This window comes from Gracilinanus agilis, chromosome 3 (assembly GCF_016433145.1).
Source record: "Gracilinanus agilis isolate LMUSP501 chromosome 3, AgileGrace, whole genome shotgun sequence".
NCBI classification, from domain to species: Eukaryota; Metazoa; Chordata; class Mammalia; order Didelphimorphia; family Didelphidae; genus Gracilinanus; species Gracilinanus agilis.
In genome coordinates this window covers 504,635,290-504,655,280 of record NC_058132.1, presented here as the reverse complement: position 1 = coordinate 504,655,280, position 19,991 = coordinate 504,635,290, and the positions used below count along the sequence as shown (strand labels likewise).

At 38.8% G+C, this 19,991-nt stretch overlaps 1 protein-coding gene across 2 annotated transcripts in view; it reads left to right on the top strand.

Moving 5' to 3' along the window:
• Positions 1-794: 794 nt before the first annotated feature.
• Positions 795-19,991, top strand: part of TFDP1 (transcription factor Dp-1) — a 118,736-nt gene continuing 99,539 nt past the window's right edge. For both annotated transcript variants that reach the window (XM_044670501.1, XM_044670500.1), the window contains exon 1: positions 795-874. In XM_044670501.1, coding sequence (XP_044526436.1) covers positions 863-874 — 12 coding nt within the window. In that variant the 5' untranslated portion in view covers positions 795-862. The remainder of the gene's footprint in view (positions 875-19,991) is intronic.

Genomic DNA, 19,991 nt, shown 5'->3' with positions numbered 1-19,991 from the left:
AGGCCTAGTGACAGGTCAGGAAGATCTAGATCCCAGATGGACTTGGGGCTTGTGGAGTGGATCCTGGATTGGGTCTTGCTTTGTGAGCTGAGAACAGTTCCTTTAACCCTAGAGCTTCCTTGGAAACACACCTGTCAGAGTTATCAGCGTGCTCAGGGCTGGGCCAGTGGAGCTAGCAACTATGACTAGATAGGGCAAAGTCCCCCCCCCCTTCACTCTCCCTCTGTTTTTTTGGAGGGGGAGGGGCAATTACATATCTATCTGTACATTTTTGTGTTCCTAATATAAACATGGGGTGGTCCATTCTGGATGTATGTGTATGGGCTCTAGGTTGGCATGCATGCCTTTGGGTGGGAGTTTGCATGGATTCATCATATCCCTTCATGAGGAGTTGAATGTGCATCATAGTCATGTTCTGGATATCTGGGGAGATGGTAATGTTTATTAGCTTTTGTTAGAAGTCTGGAGTGGAATAAGCTTGAAGTACTGTTAGTGGTTTGGGGGAAGGAGAGTTTGTAGATCTTGTTTGTATAAGATACTAACATTTGTCTATTACATGTCACTCCTCCAAATTATTTTTAAAATAAGTAGCCAAGTTACTTTTGTAGATTGTCAGGATTGCATACAAGTATGCATTTGGAAGAGAAGATACGGGATATCCCAAAGTGCATTTTGCTTTGGAAGGAAGTGCATTGACTTTGGAGGGAGAAATGTATCAGTTTTAGACTTAAGATACAATATTTTACCAACCATTATCTTCCTCTAAACTTATGTCTTCTTTTGTCCTTTTATTTACTAGAAGATTATTGTTTCTTCTCTGGAGAGTGAACATCTAAAGAATTGATTTCAAGGATCTGGTAACATGGCAAAAGATGTAAGTATATTTGCTTATTGTTAAATACAAATGTTTTGTTATTGCTTAGCTTTTTAGTCTAAGTTAAAAAAATGGGGAATTTTATGTGGTCTGGTCAACTTATTTTAGGTCAACAGTAGGTAAGTTACGTTAGCTTATGTTTTTAAGACTTTTAAAACATAATTAAGTAAAAAATGGTCATGGGGATCTTGACAATGCTCATAGAGTATTGTGAGGCATGTTTCTGCATTTGTGCTTATTAAATATCATTATTTTGACTTTATGACTTAAGATTTTCAGGTCATATTAAATCTTTTAATTGGGATTCTTTCTGTGTGGCAAGAGACAGGTAACTTTGATGGCTGACAACTTAGATTTATATCAAGGGTAAAAATCATTGAAAATTTTTGGAAAAGACTGTTTAATGAGTTTGTTACAGAATCTAGTAAACTAAATGTTTCTATCAATAATAATTATGCTAGTAAGATAGAATTTTTAAGGTTTGATCTTCATTGAAATCCTTAGAGGCCCTACTGATATAATCCCTATTTTGCAAATATGTAAACAATCTCAGAGAGGTTAACAAGGTCACACAGCTAGTAGGAACTGAACTTGGAATGGTGTAGCCAAGTTTTACTGACTTCCAACTTCATCAACAGCCCCTTACCAAGATACCTCATTTTTCTATAGTATAAAGTGTTATATTCTTGTTTTTGTTACCTTATTTTTCCCTCTTGAGGGGTGAATCTGTTAGAGAACTGGCCTTGGAGCCATGAATACTTAGGTTTGAATCTTGCCACTGATATGGACAGTCTGGGTGGCCTTGGATAAGCCATGCCACCTTTTAGGGTTTCTAGTACCTCTTTATGACTTAGTTTCCAAGAATATTCCAACCTGCATTGGACAAGGGAGGTTCCTTATTCAGGAGTTCCCTTGATTAAAGAACCAGCCTCTATTTCTATTCTCTTCTCTTCACCTAATCAGCCCCACCAAATAAAAGGCATTTCATTGATTGAATTTTGTTTTTAGGAAGGAAAGATGCCAGATGTTTATCTTGATTCCCTGTTTATCATCTTTTTGTTCATTGTTTTTCTATCCTCCTACTACTTGGGATCAAATCAAAGGGCTGTAGAGATCTAGTGGGAAGGGATCTCAATGGTATTCTAATTCAGCTTTCCCATTTTATAGATGAAGTAACTGAGGCCCACAGACCTTAAGTGATTTGACCAAGGTCACACAGGTAGTACACATTAGAGGCAGCATTTCAACTAATGTCCTCTGACTCCAGAATAGGTACCCTGCCCTGTACCACACAAAAGAAGGCTTTATATTTTCAACCCTAAACATGGCTATTTCATTGATTACTTGATATCATCATAAATGAATACTTTTATTAAATAGTAATTTAGTCCATGGCATTATACTTGGTATCCAGCAAAGACTTTATACAGTTAGAACACAGTTTTTAAAAAAATTAATTCTTTTAGAATATTTTCCCATGGTTATATGATTCATGGGAACACAGCCAAAATAAACAAACAAACAAATAAATAAATATGCACATATATACATATATATTTACTACATATAAATATAAAATATGGATGTGTGCCTCTGCATTTTTAGAAGTATTGTCAGATAAGTTTTCTTTTCAAATTAACAAGAGTAAAAAAATATGGAAAATAGTGATAGTCTTTTGCAGAGTTGTTCATTCTCCCCAGCATTTTGATTTATTAAAAGTACTTTAATAAAGAAAATTTGATTACCTCCAGGGTACACAGAATTATACTTGAGCATTGTGGGATGTTGAAAGATACCCATCTCCCCGGCCTTGAGAAACTTACGCACGAGATGGGATGAGACATATACTGGATACAAAAGGGATCGACACGATCTAGATATATATTAGCTGATTTATTACTCTTGGAGGAGACATGCTTCTTATTCTTGATACAGTCCTTTAAGGATGCCAGTTGTAAACCAGACTGAACCAACAACTTCATGTTGTAAGTCATCGGGAATTTTGGTTGGCAGAAGGCTCTTGGTCAAAGCCATCTTTACCTGAAAGCTCCCTGCCCCATTATCACTTGTCCCGTTTCCTATAATTCATCATCTCTGTTTTTAAATTATATTTAACCGTAAAATGTTAAAGCTTCTCTTTATCCAGTTGCTATCTTAGGTCCCGAGGAGGTGCATCAGTTTTGGCAGGGCCCAGCTCTCTTATATCTGAGGCTCGACTGTGGATCAGAAAGCCTTGGATGCTGAGTCAGAAAACTCTGTCCATTGCTTACTTGTGTGTCCTTGAGCCATTTTTATATTTTGGGGTCTTGACGTCTCTCACTTAGAAAATGAGCATGGCAGACTAATTGACCTCTTTAGTGGCTTTCAACTCTAAATCCTGTGATTCCTGTGAACAAAGTAGACATTCCCATGAAGGAATTCTAACTTATCTCATCCAGTTGAGAAGGTGAATATCTTAGTTTAAGTGATGACACTAGCCCTCTTCAGCCATCTTTATTTTTAAAGCTGCCTCCATAGAAGGAAAACAGTTTTTCTTTGTATAATTCATGTCTTCCAGATAAGTATAAAAAAACTATCTTCAGGGTCCTATCAATAAAAAATAGTTTTTTTTCAGGCTGTAGATACAGTGTAATTTATTTCATTTAGTACCACAGCAGAATGATGAATAGTAGTTTATTAATTTAGGATCGTGTTCTAGACTTGCCACATTCTTCTCCCTTTTGCTTAGATCCATTTTGCCACCATCAAATGCTTTAAAAATTTAAGAAAAAAATAATTGTACTAGAGGAAGTTTTTACTGGTGCATTGACATAATAAAGATGGAGCACCTTATCTACCTGGTATAGGTAAGGTACTAGAGAGGAAGCCCTGCAAGGGATAGAGTGACAAATATGATATGGTCCTGTCCTCAAGAAGTTTACATTCTAGTAAGGGAGATAATATATATACAAATAATTATTGCTTAATATCATTCTTATTTTTTATTATTGGAGGTAGGTGGATGTCGATGGGGAAGGACATTTCAGGGGTAGGAGAGAGTGCAAAGAAAATCATGGCAGACAGAGATAGCATGAGATGGATCTAGAGAAGAGCAAACAGTTCTGTTGCCTGGAGTATAGCAGAGAGAGAAGGCTGGGAAGGAGGAGTTGAGATCAGAGCATCAGATTGCTTGAATGCCACCCTAAGGAATTTAGTTTTTTTCAGTGGGCATCAGGGAGCAACACCAAAGCAGTGCTTTAGAAAGCTTCATCTAGCTGCCATGGGTGGGATGGCTGAGTGGAGGAGAGAGATTGGAGGCAGGAAGGTCTAGAAAGAGGCTATTTAGAATAGCTGAGGAGAAATAAAGGTCATGGGAGTTTGAATTCAGAAGAAGGGAAGGATGCAGGCAATAGGATTCGATGTAGTATTCCAGCTCCAGGGAGAAGTAAGAGTTAATTTTCCATAAATAGTTCATCCATGAATAATAGAAATGGGGAAGGAGGTAAGAACAGGATTTGGGAGGAGGAGGATGACAAGTTCAGTTCTCAGAAAAATGACTTGGAGATGCTAATGGGACAGCCAGGTAAAGATGCCCAGCAGGCTACTGGGAATGACATACGGGTTAATGGAAAAACAGAACAAAACATGGAAAGACCTGCATGAAATTCCAGAGTGAAGTGAGCAGAACCAAGAGAACATTATATGTAACAACAGAAATAGTGTTTGAAGAATGACTTGTGTTTATTCGCCTCCGGAGAAAGAGCTGATAAGTAGAAATAAACATGGCAGAGTTTTATTTATAAATATATCTTTGTCAAATGAAGCTTTTTCTAGTTGTGGGGAGGGGAAGGAGAGGGAGCTACCTAGAAATCTTAATGTAAATAAAAAAAGGGGGGGAAAGTCTAGAGCTCAGGAGAATGGGAGATAATATTAAAGATATATTTGGGCATTCTAGGGGTAGAAATGGTAACTGTTGCTTGAGATAGCACGAGCTCTCCAAGTGAAAAAAGTATATAGGCACTAAGAGGGGAGTCCCAAGGACAGAACCTTGAAGCACCTGCATTTAGCAGTCAGAAGGATCCCAGAAGGAGATTTAGAACCAAAAGGGACCTCAGCGGCCATCCAGTCCCAACCCCTCACTTTACAGAAGAGGATATACTGAGGCAGGCACAGGGTTGGTGGTTAGTCCAGGCTGGTGAGAATCCAAGTCAGTATCTGAATTCAGGTCTCTTGTCTGTAAGCTCACTAGCATTTTATAAATCAGTTAAATTAGACTTCTCTATAGAAAACTTACGTATCTGAACTATACATGTCTTAATTTCATTTATGCTGTTTACTGTGACGTCAGATGCAGTGGATCACTCTTAAGGACTGAAATGACTTTTAAAACATTTTTTTTTTTTAGATAATAAAGAATCCCGTTAGAGTTAACCATTTAACATGTTCAGAAAACCCTATAGGCATTTGCCATGAAGAAAGATGTCTAGGTGCCAAGGAGATTTCAAAAAAGAAAAGCCTCCAGGGAGACTGGGCAGCTCTGGGTCCAGAGACAGGAGGTCCTGGTTTCAAATCTGGCCTCAGACACTTCCTAGCACGTCCCCTAACCCTGGGCACGTCCCCTAACCCCCATTGCCTGACCCTTACCGCTTAGTGTTGACTCTAAGATGGAAGGTACGGTTAAAAAAAAAAAAAAAAAAAAGAAGTAAGTCTCATCCTGCCCAGGGCAGATGGAGAAATGCTATTGTAACTACAGTTGGAAGCCGATTAGAATCTGCCGGCCTTTTAGCGCCCAGGCATCTATTTCCTCCCTTCTACTAATGGATTCCAGAGTGTCCGGAGGATTGCGCTCTTGAACTTTTGAAATGGTGAATGCAAAGGAGCTTAAATACGAGGGCAAGGAAGCGCTCCCTGCATGCCTTGTGGCGTTTGTGATTGTGCCCAGCAATCTGGCACGAAAGCATGTTCTATCCTCCCTTCCCTCCGTGACGCTTCTGTCTGGGAGGTAAGGAAGTTAGGCAATGGCCGCGGCCTGTGTCAGGTGCTGCCATTCTGGGTTCTCTCTTCCTACCCCCAAATTGTGAAAGCTGTTGCTGTGAGGACAGTTTGGTATCCTGTGTGACTATAAGAAAACCTCCAGTGGAATTTAAGGCATTATTTGAGAGTGGCATGGCAGCACAGTCACCCTAGTATCAAGCTGAAATTTTTAGAGGATGATATGACAACCACCCAGGGGCAGGACAAAGAGAGGACTAACAAATGTGTTTTTTTTTTTTTAAATGTCTCTGTGTAGACAGCCACAAAGAGTGTATCGAGTATCATCCTCCTGGCCTAGGTACTAAGATGTGTTGCTAAAGAAATAAGCAGTCACCTTGATATTGCCTTTCATTCTTTTCCTGAAATGAATTCATGAATAAATACTTGGGCAGTAATTCCTTTTCAAATATTTCTTCTCCTAAGTGCCTTTAAACATAAGATTAAAAGCAGAGTAACTTTAGGCCTTCCAGGTTTAAATATTGAAGAAATCTTTTTACTCAGTAACTTTACGGATTCATGAAGTTTATTTGTTTTGGTTGTAATAATAATGGCTAACATTTATATAGCACTTTTCATATATTATTTGACTTCATCACAGACCGATTTGGAATTAAATTCGAATGTGTTTGAAGCCACCCAGTGAAATTTGAAACTTGAAGGTTTCTCAAAACATTAAAAAGCTGAGAATTAGTGGTTACTGAAAACATGAGGTATGTGTTTTGTAGCACCACCTTCCCTAAATTTACCATTCACTTTTGGAATTTATTTTCATTTATATTTTGTTGTCACTTAATACTTTAAAACTTGTTTGAAATTATGCTTTTTTCCCCACTGCTTATGGAGTAGTTAATGACTTATATAATGAAGGAGAATTATTTGCTTTTTCTTCAAAGGGCTGAATCGGGAACTGGATTTTGATTCAGTATAAGGAAGACTTTTCTAAATTTTAGAGCTAGCCAAACAGATTGGATTTCCTTGCAAAGTAGTAATGAGTTCTCCATTACTGAAAGTGGTCAAGAAGAAGCTGGATGTTTATTTGTTAGAAGATATTCCATCATTGGTTGGGAGGGTGTAGTAAAATGACCCATAAAGTCTCTTTCAACCCAAAGAGGTCTAATTTTGGTAATAGCTCTTAAAATGTTACTAATTCTTGAAATTCTGTTGTGATCTCAGATTTGCTTGGGGACATTGATGTAGAAGTATTTTTGATTGTGGCTTTTAAATATGAGATTCTGATGATGTGACATACAGTTTTCATAGTTGAATAAAATCATCTGTGATATGTGGCAAAGACAATTTTGATACTTTTTTTTTAAAGGACTACATTTTCTCATTAACATCATAGTCATAAAGAACTCGATAGATAATTTTTGGGTTTTAGTAGTTTTAGTTTTTAGAGCCAAATTATATTTTTGCTGCTCATCAGTTTAACTGAGATTTTGATTTTATTTGGAAACACTATTGAGTTATCTGCTACTATATCTTGGATTTCTTAACTGAAAATAGTTTATATTTTGGAAATCCTATGGTCAGGTTACCTCTGGAATACTGGATTTACTATTTAGGGGACTTGCTACCCCCTCTCCCCCCCTTCCTCCCACCTTGTCCCATATAGATAGCTACAGTTCAAGTGACTAAAAGACACTTGAGAATCATTAAGATGAGTGATAAGCCTAAATCTTTTTAATTTGTGCACTGAAGACAGAGATAAAAATTGATGTAGTCTCTGCCCCTAAGGGGCTTGTGTTCTACTTGGAAGAAGGAGGATACATGAATATAGACAGTAAACTTCCCAAGGAAGAGAGCACCAACAAGGAAAGGCATCCCTGTCAGAAGAAGAACCTGTGCTGATCCCCAAAGGAAGCCAAGGACTTCCAAGACACACAGATGAAGCTGTGGGTTAGGAACATAGAAACTGGATTATGAGATTGTTGAATTGGAGGAATAACTAATTGTCTAGTTTAACTAGAACCTAGAATGTGTAAAGAAGAGTAATAGGAAATAAATCCGGATGGATGGAGGGGGCTAGAGTGCTGAAGGTTTTAAATATCAATCTGAGGAGTTTATACTAGGTCCAAGAAGCCATGCAAGATTTCTGAGTCCCACCCGTGTCCTAGAAATTTTAATTTGGCAGCTGTGCAGAGGATGAACGTGAAAGGGGAAGAGGCTGGATACAGTGATACATCCTTACTGTGGATGAGAGTTGCGGCTGCATGAATGGAGAGCTATCTCCATAGGCTAGACAAGACTTGGCAAGGAAGAGTTAACAGTCAGGATGACTGAGGATAGAACCTGGAAGGATGATGGGGCCCTCGATAAAAATAGGGGATTTTGGACAAGGGATGAGGGTTAAGAAAACAAGTTACCTTTTAGAAAAGGCTGCGTGTTCGATACCTATAGGACCTCCAGGTCAAGATGCCTGTTTGGCAGTTGGCACTGATGCCTCGTCGTTCAAGAGGCTGAATCCAAGCCTGGAGAGCTGAAGAATTCATCCAGGGAATGGCAGAGAATGAGAACAGGAGAAAACTTAAGAAGAACCTTGGGAGTTACCTCCATTTAATGGGTGGGAGGAGCTGGAGAGATGAAAACCAGGAAACTGTCATAGAAGCCAAAGGAAGAGAGAGGATTAGGATAAACATTTACTAAGCACTTACTAGGTACTGGCAGATAAACACTTATTAAAGTACCTGCTAGGGATGCAAAGAAGAAAAGATAAACAATCCCTCCCCTCAAGGAGTTTACAACTAATGGAGGAAGACAGTATACAAAAGGAAGCTGAATGGGGGGTTGAGGAATGCCAAAGGGTACCTGGCACAGGGGTGTGACAAAAATGATAATGGAGCCGAAACCAAGCCCAGTAGCTGGTGGCACAGGAAGAGAAAAGACTGGGGATTTGAGCCTTCTATGAATAAAGTCTACAGGAGTTTTTGCTCTGCATCTCAACCCTGCAATTAGAGAGGCAGAAGCAACAGAGGGTATTGGTGAGGTGTGAGTAGCTTTCAGTGAAGTTTTCCTGGTGATGGGTTTACCTGGTATGAGTTTCTCCTGGGCAGGCCATGATGAAGATGACATGGGAGTTGAAACCAGGCAGCAGCAGCTGGTAACAGATGAATGGAGGAGGAGGAGGAAGAAGGGGAGGAGGCTTTTGACCTCTCAAGATATTGTCATTTCCTATAGCCAAGGGAGAATGGTGAGCCTAAGAGCAAAAATCCTGGTAGCAATGAGAGGAATTGGGATCATGGAGATGGAAAGCCACACCTCAGACATTTTGGCAATGGCTGTGTAGATTGGCTGGAGATCATAGTGTCTGACCCAGAGGAAGCAGGAGAGCTGCCAGAGGAGATTTGGGCTATCTTGATAGGGGCCAGGTCCTCGGACCCTGTAGGGAGGTAGCACTGCTTTCTTTCCTCTGCATTTGTTGGCAGCAGTGCTTTGATCAAGTTCAATGGGGGAGGTGGGGAACGGATGGACTTGGAGGTTCTTCAGCAAAGGATGTGGCTAGAAATGGTGTCTGGAAGTTGTCTCCTTGCCATCCTGAGGAGGTTATTTATAAATGGTTGGCAGTAGTGGGGTTTGAGCAGTGAGGACAGAGTATTGGAGAACTCTACACCGATATAGTAAGAACCTGTAGGGAGAGATGATCGTGAAGTGTTGGAAGGAGTAGACCTTCTGAGGAGGATCTGAGTCCAGTCAAATCCATACTATATAAGGGGAATACGTGATTGTATCTAATGATCTGACAGATATTGAGAGACAGAGAGAGATCCTTTCTGTGTTCTTCAGAGGAAATGATATGAATGTAGACTCAATGAAATTTGTTAGCATCCTGGAAAATTCTTTTTTGGGCTTGTTCACCCATTGGTGTTGGTGGCTCTTCTTGTAAGCTGTGGAGTACTGAGGAGAAAAGAAACCAGATTAGATCAGACAAAACAGTTGGGTCAAATAATTTCTTTTGAACAAAGGTGACCAATACAATATATGACTTTTTCTGGGGATGGGTAGATTTTTAACCTTGTAAACTGGACATTTGTGCCCACATGAGAAAGGAGTCCCCTCTGCTCAATTTTTGATAATCATTACCATTAATAAGACTATTCCATAAAATTTTGTAATGGGGAGGTGTGTGTGTGGAAATATATTTAAATTTTTTCTCATAGCTATTATAAGTCTTTCTAAAATTAGTTTCTGGTTTGCATATATTGAAGAGAAGAATTAAGTAGATCTTGTAGGAAAAGCTCCTGGTCTCGGCACAAGAGACAGTGAGAATGTAAAGGATGCTCAGATGGTTTTAGTGGTACCAGGAGGATGAAATCAGAGCATCTGGCGGGGTGTCCTAGAGGTAGGTAACTAAGGGAGCTGCTGATAGGGGACTCTTTGAGTTATAAGTGGGATTATCACCCAGGTAGCAGAGATGCATTGGTGAGGATGTTCCTCATGAGGAAGATCACTGATGAAAAGAGTAAAAAAAACAGGAAAAATAAAAAAGAGTAAGACAGATAATGATATTTTCAGGTTGAAAGAATGCGACTGGTCAGTTACTAAAAGTCAGAACACTTGGACTTTTGTCAAGCTGACCTTCCCAAAGACTCTGATCTTTACCTACCAGTTTCCCCTTTGGGTGTGGTTCCATGGCTTTCCTTTCCTTGCCTGTTGTGACAGGTGTTTTTCCCCCCTCTTTCTAGGTGATCAGATTTCTTTCAGAAAAAAAATTGTATGCATCTTCTGGCTTCTTCCTGTCTTTTTTAACTGTGTTCTTATTGTAAATTGATAAGCTTTTTTTCAGAATGCCCTGGTTAGTTACCCTGACCTGTTTTGTGAAAATGGGATTTTCCTCTATGATCCACTCATGACTAATTAGGCACAACCTAAATTTAATACAAAATGATCTTCCTGACAAGTTTTTGTCAAGGAACTCCTTTTGTTCAAAAAGCCTTCCATGGATCACATTGTCTTTTGTCTGAATGTAAATAAACTCCTTCCTTTGACATTCAGAGCCCTCCCAGAGATCTGGGCTCTATTTTACCTTTATGGCCTTATTTCATACTCGACTCCTCCACATATTTTATATTCATCTGAATCATAAGTCCAGCTGTTTCCTGATCTCATCTTGACCTCTGTCTATTTGTGCATGCCACTCCCTGAGGCTGGAAGGGATTCTTTCACTTTTCAGCTTGATGAAATCTTTTCTTTCCTGCCAGGCTCAGCTCAGGTGTCACTTTCTCCATGAAAGCTCCTGAGTTCCCGCTTAGGTGAACGCTTTCTTCCTCCTCTCTCAGGACTCTTGATTTGGCCTCCCCACAGGACTTTCTCTGGAGTCAGAAGAACTGGTTCCGATCCCATCTCTGGCGGCGACTTGCCTGTAGGACTGTGGCAAAATCATTCCTTTCCCCCCAGCCTCAGTTTTGTCATCTGCCAGATGAAAGTGGACACTGAAGGATCTCTCAGCTCCTAGTTCCGGACCTTCAGAGCCAGGGATCTTTTCTACTCATCTCATTGGAACTTGTATTTTTATTCGTGTGTGGTATCAGCCATCTTGGTTCAAAGTGTGATTTGACTAACTTGTTTTTGCTTGATTTTAGCCTGGTTTACTTTCTTCTCAGATTTCCACAACTTAAAAGGAAGAATCAGCAACACCAATGGGCGAACCCCCTGACCAAAGAATTATCCCTTCTTTCTATTCCCGAAATTGAGTGTAACTTTCTTGAGAGGAGCAAGGAATGTGTTGTTTTCTTTCACCCTTATATCTTAAGCGCCTGTCTAGTGTGGCACATTGTACAAAGTAGATTCTTTATATTATATTTTATTTTTTTTTAAATATTTTTCATGGTTATATGATTCATGTTCTCTCCCTCCCCTTTTCCCTCCCTGTTCCTGGAGCTAATAAGCAGTTCCACTGGGCTATATATATATTTTAAATATAATTTTAATTTTATTTTTTAAAAAAGTATTTTTCCATACACAGTAGATTCTTAATGAGTGTTTGTTGAATGGAAAGTTGTCTTCTTTTTGTCTTTGGCATAGTCCTGACTCATCCTCTCTTAACTTAACATAGGCTACTGTGTTCAGGTAGAATGCAGATTCATTTTAGTAAGAATTTAAGCTAGGCAAAATTAGAAGGTAAAATGGAAAAAATTCCAAAGAAATATTAATCCATTGCTGACAATTTTTAAAAAATGCAGACTCCATTTTATTCTTTAATTTTCTTTATTATTTTTCAAGCTACAAATGTTTTTGAAATCATTTGATGGGAAATCAATTTCCCATCCAGTAACCTTCTCTTCCATTAAGTAAATAATAATTTAGTATTTATATCATGCTTATGATGTACCATGCCCTGTACTAAGTGATTTACAAATTTGATCTCAATCTTAGTGACAATCCTGGGAAATAGGTGCTATTATTATCCCTATTTTATAGTTGAGGAAACTGAGTCAGACAGGTTAAGTCACTGGCTTAGGATCATATAACTAGTGAGTGACCAAGACTGGATTTGAATTCAGATCTTCCTGACTCTTAAGTCCAGAACTATCCGCTGTGCTACCCTCAATTTGTATTTATATATTCCAGCAAAAAAGACTCCCACATTAGCTCTGTCTGAAAATGTGTATCTCTTTTTGCATTTAAGTCAAGAGATGAGTGTCATGTTTCATCTTCATTCCTTTTAGACTCATGATTTAGCAGAGTTAAAAGGCTTTCATAGTTGTTTTCCTTGATGATACTGTTATCACATGAGTTGTTCTTCTAGTTCTGTTCACCTTGTTCCGTGTTAATTTATCGGGTCCAGCTTTCTCTGAAAATGCCTATTTCATTCTATCTTAAAGCACAAAAATATTCCATTATATTCTTATACCACAATTTGTTTAGTCATTATCCAATAGAAGGACAAATTCTTAGTTTCTAGTTTTGGACTCCTGCAAAAAGAGTTACTCTCAATATTTTTTTACATGTAGATTTCCCCTCCTCTTTCTTTGAATTTTTTTTTTTTTTTGGGTAGAGACCTAGTAGTATAGCTCAGTCAAAGGATATGTTCAATTTGGTAACTTTCTGACCTTTAGCCCAAATTGCTTTTGGGAATAGCTAGAATGATTCACAACTCTACCACCAGTGTACTAGCACACTTCTTTTCCTCTCACATTTGTTATATTCCTCTTTTGTCATTTTGTTAGGTATGAGAGAGAATCTGTAATTTGCTTTAATTTATATTTCTCTAATTAGTAATTTAGAGTATTTTTTCATATGGTTGTTGATAACTTAGATTTCTTCCTTTGAAAATTGCCTCTTCTTTTCCTTTGACCATGAATATATTGAGAAATGGCTCTTAAATGTAAAGGTTAGAATCAGTTTGTTATATTTGTTGGAAGTGAAACCTTTAACAGAGGGACTTATTGAAAAGATATTTTCTAGTTATATGTTTCCTGTCTAGTTTTTACTGCATTAGATTTGTTTGTGCAGAAATTTCTAAATGATATATAAGCAAATTGTCCATTTTTATTTTTTATGATCTTCCCTTTCACTTATTTGTTAATTCTTCCCCTAGGTCTGAAAAATAATTTCTTCTTTGCTCTAATTTGTTTATGATGTGATTTTTTTTAATATTGAAAACATGTATCCATTTGGAGCTTATTTTGGTGTATGGTTGGAGATGTTAGTCTAAACCCATTTTCTCCCAATCTGCTGTCCAATTTTTCTAGCAGTTTTTGTCAGCTGTGAATCCTTTTCCCATACTACTGTTTTTATGATTGTATGTTGTGTACTGTATCTGTTTCAATGATCAAACTTTTTTTAACCCACTCTTGACAAAAGTTGACCCTATAATTGCTTTTAGGTTCAATTATTATATAAGGGTGATGAAAACTTGTGCCCATCTTTGTTGTGTCTGGAAATCCTGAGGCCTCAAGTAGAAAGTTTGAAGTGATAAATCTACCTTGTTAGTGAAAAAAAGTATTGGATTGAGAATTAGAAAGACCAAGGTTTGATCTGTCACTTGGGTCTCTCAGTTTTCTTTTCTATAAAAATGAGTTGGTTGAATTTGAAGATTTTTGGCCCCAGTTCTGATTTTGTAAGGTGACTCCAGCTTGGTGTATAAGGAGCAACTTGTGTGATATTTTTAATTGTTGTAGAAAGCAATAATCTTTACACTTAAGAGTATTATTACTACTCTTCACATCTGGAAAAAACTTCCTTCAAGTTACTGAATCCTTTCTTTCCTATAGGCTTCTCCTCTTAAAACTCAGGAAAGCTTATATCAGATTTAGTCTTCCCTATTCCTAGAAGGAGGAAGAGGAGGAGCTGAAGACTGATCCTATAGACTTCTTTATTTATTAGTCTAGATTTAAAACAATCATAAATTCTCAGTAGTTTGATACTTATGAATTTGTAAATCTAATTTTCTTAAAAAGTTCAATTTTAAAGGCAAATTTATTTACTTGCATATTAAACTGCCAAAATGATCTTCACATGGGAACTAGGTGGCTCGGTGGAGGCCTGGAGACAGGAGATCTTGGGTTCAGATTGGCCTCAGACCGTGTGACCCCAAGCAAGTCACTTGACCCCCCCCCCCCCAATTGCCTGGCCCCTAAGGTCAGTTGGAATCAGTGCTTAGTATTGGTTCTAAGATGGAAGGTGTAAGGGTTTAAAAAAAAAATCTATCCCAAATTCCTCATTTTATTAATGGCCAAGAGAAATGGAAGGGTCATAGAGCAAATCAGAGAAGAATCCTGATGCACCTTTGAGATCTCTTTGACTGCAGATTCTCTGGTGGGTACAGACTAGAGTCTATGTTCCTTTTATAAAACACAATTGCTGTCTTTGTTTTTTATGTCACTTTCATTCTCAGTATATGGCCTTCCTCCCTCCCCCATTCAGGGAACCATCCCTTCTAGCAAAAAATTAAAAAAAAAGGGGAGGGGATTGGGGGGAAGCAGTTGAGGAAAATCAATGTTCAAATCAGCCAAGGTTTGCCTGTCTCTGGTGTGTATCTCATCCTTCTCCCGCCTTTGCAAAGAAGGAAAGCACACTCTTCTTTGGAGCCAAGTTTGGCTAGTATAACACAGGCTTGTTCTTTCCATTTATTTTGTTGTCATTGTCATTGTATCTGCTATTTCCCTGGTTCTGCTAAAGTCTGCCTGTGTCCTCTCTGTGTTGATAGTTGTTTTGGGTACAGTAATATTCCAGCATATTCATAAATTCCCAGTTTGTTGAGACATTCCCAAAATACGGATTTCTCTTTTCCAGTTTTTTGTTACTAAGAAAAAGTGCTGTTGCAAACATTCTCCTATTTATTGGATCATTTTTTTCCTTCTTTGACTTCCTTCAGGGTTATATCCAGCAAAAGGGTATGAGTATTTAGTCATTTCATGAGTGAAATTCCAAATTGCTTACCCATTTATAGTTCTACCATTATTGTATTGGGGTACCTGTCAGAGGTAGTATTTTTAATCTTAGTTTTATAACACCTTTCTCAAGATGTTGTGGAATTAGAAACAAAATCTGAAAGCAAAATTAATCTTAATTTAAAAATAGATTCTAAGTAACACTTGAGGAAGAGATGCCATGAAACCCAACCATGATTACTGTAACTACAAAGAGGCTTGACAGTACTTGCCTATGTATTTGCCTATTGGCAATAGGATATATTAATAGGCAGGAAGAGGAGAAAGCCATATGATCTTCCTCATTTTTGTGGGGCTTTGACCTCCTCAGCCATTAACATTTAGAAGCCTCTCTGAAAATATTTACCCCTGAGAAACAAAGCTACATCACAGTGTTTATTGACCCTCCTCTAACGGGCTATTTGCAATCTCTGATATACAATGAGATTGGGGGGGATAGTAAAGAGCAACTCGGAATCATAGGTGAGATTCAGCAGAGAGGTGGTAATGCCCAGGCTTGGGTGGCAGGCTTTGGTTTATAAGTTGGTGGCATCTCTCTGAGGCCACATTTGCTGGCTCTGGGTTGTGTCTCTCCCACCGCCATCTTTAATTTCTCTGAGCTAGAGTGTCATCTTGGAAAAGAGATCCCCAATCAAAGAGCCTTAGAATTTTTGAGCCAGAAGGGGACCTCAGATATCTCCCAGTCCAACTCCCTAGTTTCGTAGACGTGAGGCCCAGAGGAGAGTGACTTGCTCAAAGGCATGCTGATAGTGACAGAAGCAGGAGATTATACATAGCTCCTCATGATCTGTTCCAGCGTCTCAAGAATACTTATAGTCAGGAAATGTTGTTTTCCTCTAACCCAAGGTCTTTGGATGCGTTTGGCCTCTGTGGTAAAGCACTTAGAAGTTTATCAGAGGGATTCTCCTCATCCTGCTCAGCCGATTAGTCCAAGGCAGGGCAGTTTTCCTTATTCTTACAGCAATACTCCGCTTCCGACTCTAACATTTATTTATTTTCTTTGTTTTTTTTCTTTATTTTATTTTAATAACAAATTAACACATAGGTTTTCCAAAGTTACATGATTCATGTTGTCTCCCTCTTTTCTTCCCTCCTCCTGGAGTTGGCAAGCAATTCCACTGGGCTATACTTGTATTATCATTCAAAACATATTTCCATATTATTCATTTAAAAAATTATTTATTTAGAATATTTTTTCATGGTTACATGCTTCACGTTCTCTTCCTCCCCTCTTTCACCCCCCCTCCCGGAGATGACAGGCTATTCATTTTTTATAAGAGAATAATCTTAACCCAAATCATATATCGGGCCTAACATTTAAACAAACGGTTATGTGATGGTCAAGCCAGCATTTTTGCTGGGAGGTGAATGAACATCAGTGTAGCATGGATCCATTGTCAAATCCTTCAAATTGCATTGTAAGCGTGTATTCTAATTTTGGGGTTTGTGGTATTCTATTCAACTGACCGCATAAATGACTTGGATTTAAGAAGAAAGCGCCTCGAGGTGTTGGTGAAGTTTCTCACTGTGTGCCTGCGCGTGCGCGGTGGTTCGTGCTGGCATTCGTGCGTGCGTACGTATGTGCGTGCGTTTGTGCGTGTGTGCCTGCGTGTGCGCCTTCAACTAAGTTCCTAGAACCCCATCACCAGGAGGTTTTGTTACCAAAAAAAATCAAATACCCACTAAGCCGTTGAGGGTTTGTGGTCTGCTTTAGTGGATGGAGTACTTATACCTGTGAAATCGTGGATCCTTGGTGTCTCCCTCGTGTCTCCCCGACTCCATTTTAGTCAAATTAAGACAAACCTACATATATTAGGAATTGTGCCTTGAGTAAGAAGCGGCTATCTTGTACATATTGAGAACTTTTTTAGAGGACGGTGCACAGTTCTGTAGAGCACCACTCAGTTGTTGCTTCTTAAGATACTTAGTGATAGAAATAATATCTGATATTTTACCACGCAGCAACTGCTTGCTTATACTTGTCAGATTTACAGACTATAGAGAAAGCACGGGAGGCCCACAGCCCACAGTAGATGTCTGCAGGCGTCGCTGGTACTTAGTGTCGTTTGTGGGAGTCCTCCATGAAGGATGGATTTCCTAGAAAAAAATATTAACGATAGTCGGGATAATCCCTCAGACATGGAGTGTTGGTAAGTGTTCTGATTTAGAAATTTAACTTTTCTTTGAAAAGAAAGCTCCACTGTCCCTGAATTTTTATGAGTTCGTTAACTGACTAAAGATTTTCTACTGTATTTGTTAGTTCTCTGCCCCTCATTAGGTAACAAAAGCGGCAGCAAATCCTGCTTGCTTTCCTAAGGGGGAAAAAAACCTCAGCATAAAAGGTAATAATAGAAAGCCATACCTGAAAAATTTGCCAAGCTCATTGCTTGATTGCTGCCAGACCTTGGTGTTTAACAGTCGTGCTTGACAGCTTCAGAATACAAAAACATACTTGATTTTTTTCCATTGTTGATATTAATAAGAACAATTTAAAGTAATGTGGATTGAATCTAAGAGAAAGTTGATTTTGCTTTTGCTGATTTTTAACGAAGCTCAAGAGTTGAGAAGTGATGGTAGAAGGCCTGTTAGGTTCAGTCAAGTAAAACCATATTAAATTCAGAATGAGGGAAAAGATCATATGTTCAGTACAACAGACTACATTTTGATATGGGTTATGTATGTGTAATTATGATATTATTCCACTGTAGTAATATTTTGGGTTTGATGAGGTGGGAACATTTGGTTAATTATTATTATTTTTAATTGATACACTTTTCTTTGGGTCTATCAGTGAATTCCCAGTGAACAACTCCCATAGCAGTCTTCTTGTTACTCAGTTGTGTCTGACTCTTTGGGACCCCACTTGGGATTTTCTTGGCAAAGATACTGTAGTGGTTTCATTTCATAGCTAAGAAAACTGAGGCAAACAGGGTTAAGTGGATTGCCCAGGGTCACATAGATAGTAAGTATCTCAGTCCAAATTTTAATCTAGGCAAAATGGAATCTTGCTGACATCAGGCCTAGCACTCTTGTCTACTGTACAGAGCTGCCCATGCTACGGCCCTCCAGATTGATGCAAATCACTCACTGATAGTTGGGCCTGGAAATAGAGATTTCTTTCCGTTTTTATAGTTTAATTTGTTTTAAAATTTAATAATAAAGAATTAACATTGTTCCTTTGAGCTAAGCTTTGCTGATTTTTGATGTTGTTTTCTTGTAGTTTGGTTCTACGACTCATCGCTCAACCAAAACTAATAGTTGCCAAGTGTAGTGGTCTTTTTTTTCCCTCCTAAGCCTTCTTGGCCCATGCAGCCTCTGACCATGAGCCGTCTCCTCCTGTTTTCAGACACTCTTTTCTCCTGGTCTTCTTTCTGCCTTTCTGAATATGCCTTCTCAGTCTCATTTGCTAGCTCCTCCTCTGTATCTTGGTCCCTAATCGTAGGCCTGGCCAAAGGCTCTGTCCTGGGAGCCCTCATCCCTTTCTGTCTCTACATCCTTTCTTTCAGTGTGGCCTCCTCAGATCCCACGGGCTTAGTGATGTCTTTCTCTACAGATGATTTCAGAGACCTATATATCTAATCCTTATCTTTCTTCAGAGCCTCAAACCCATCATCACTAGCTGTCTTGAACATTTCCAGTTGGATGTCTTGGAGACATCTCTTACTCACTGGATTAAAACCGATTCTCTCCACAAACCTGCCATCCCCTACCTTTCTCTATTTCTGTGGAAGGCACCATCATAACCTGAGTATTTTCCTCTAGCGTCACTCTTCTTTGCTCCCGAGGTAAAATAACTATTCACCAGATATTGCTATTTCCATCTCCATCACTTGCCATGGACTCTTCTTTACTCATACAACTGCCATCTTAGTTTTCTAAATTATTCTCCCTACCTAACGTTTTTTTCCACTTGTAGAAACAAGCACCGAGACTAGTCAGGAAAACCCTGGGCTTGGTTCCTATGCTACCTCAGATACTAGCAGTCTGATCCTGGGCACATCTTTGTCTCTCAGATCTTCAATAAAGGGGCTGGATTCATTGGCCCCCGAAGTCCCTTTTAGCTCCAAGTCTGTGGTCCACCTTGCACACAGATGCCAGATTTTTCTTAGGTACAGATCTGACCATGTCATTCTACAGTCCAGGAAATGCCAGTGGCTCCCCTTTGCCCCAGGAAAAAATAAAAATTCCTTTGTTTGACATTGAAAGCCCTTTATACCCTCATCCTAACCTATCTTCCCAGACTTCATTATGCATTACTCCCAACAATCCTGCCAAACTGGTCTTCCTCTCTGTTCCTTAAATATGGTACTCCATCTCTGATCTCTGTGTCTTTGCTTTGGCTGTTCCCCCCTCCCCTGGAATGTATTTCCTACTTACTTTCATCCCATAGGATCCCTCTTTAGGACAGCTCATATACCATCTTTTTTTAAGATTTAAAAAGTTCTGAACCAAACCAATTAAATGAGTAATTCCATAAACATAGTAGAAAAGAAAAAAGATTGTACATGAAACTATAATTCTTTATTTCTATTGCTTAATTTTCCTTTAAATTATATAATAAATTTGACTTCTCACTTTCAAAAAACTGTCTATTTATGCATTTTATATGATGAAATTTTCTTTTTGATTCTTTTTTCTTTCCTTCCTTCCTTCCTTCCTTCCTTCCTTCCTTCCTTCCTTCCTTCCTTCCTTCCTTCCTTCCTTCCTTCCTT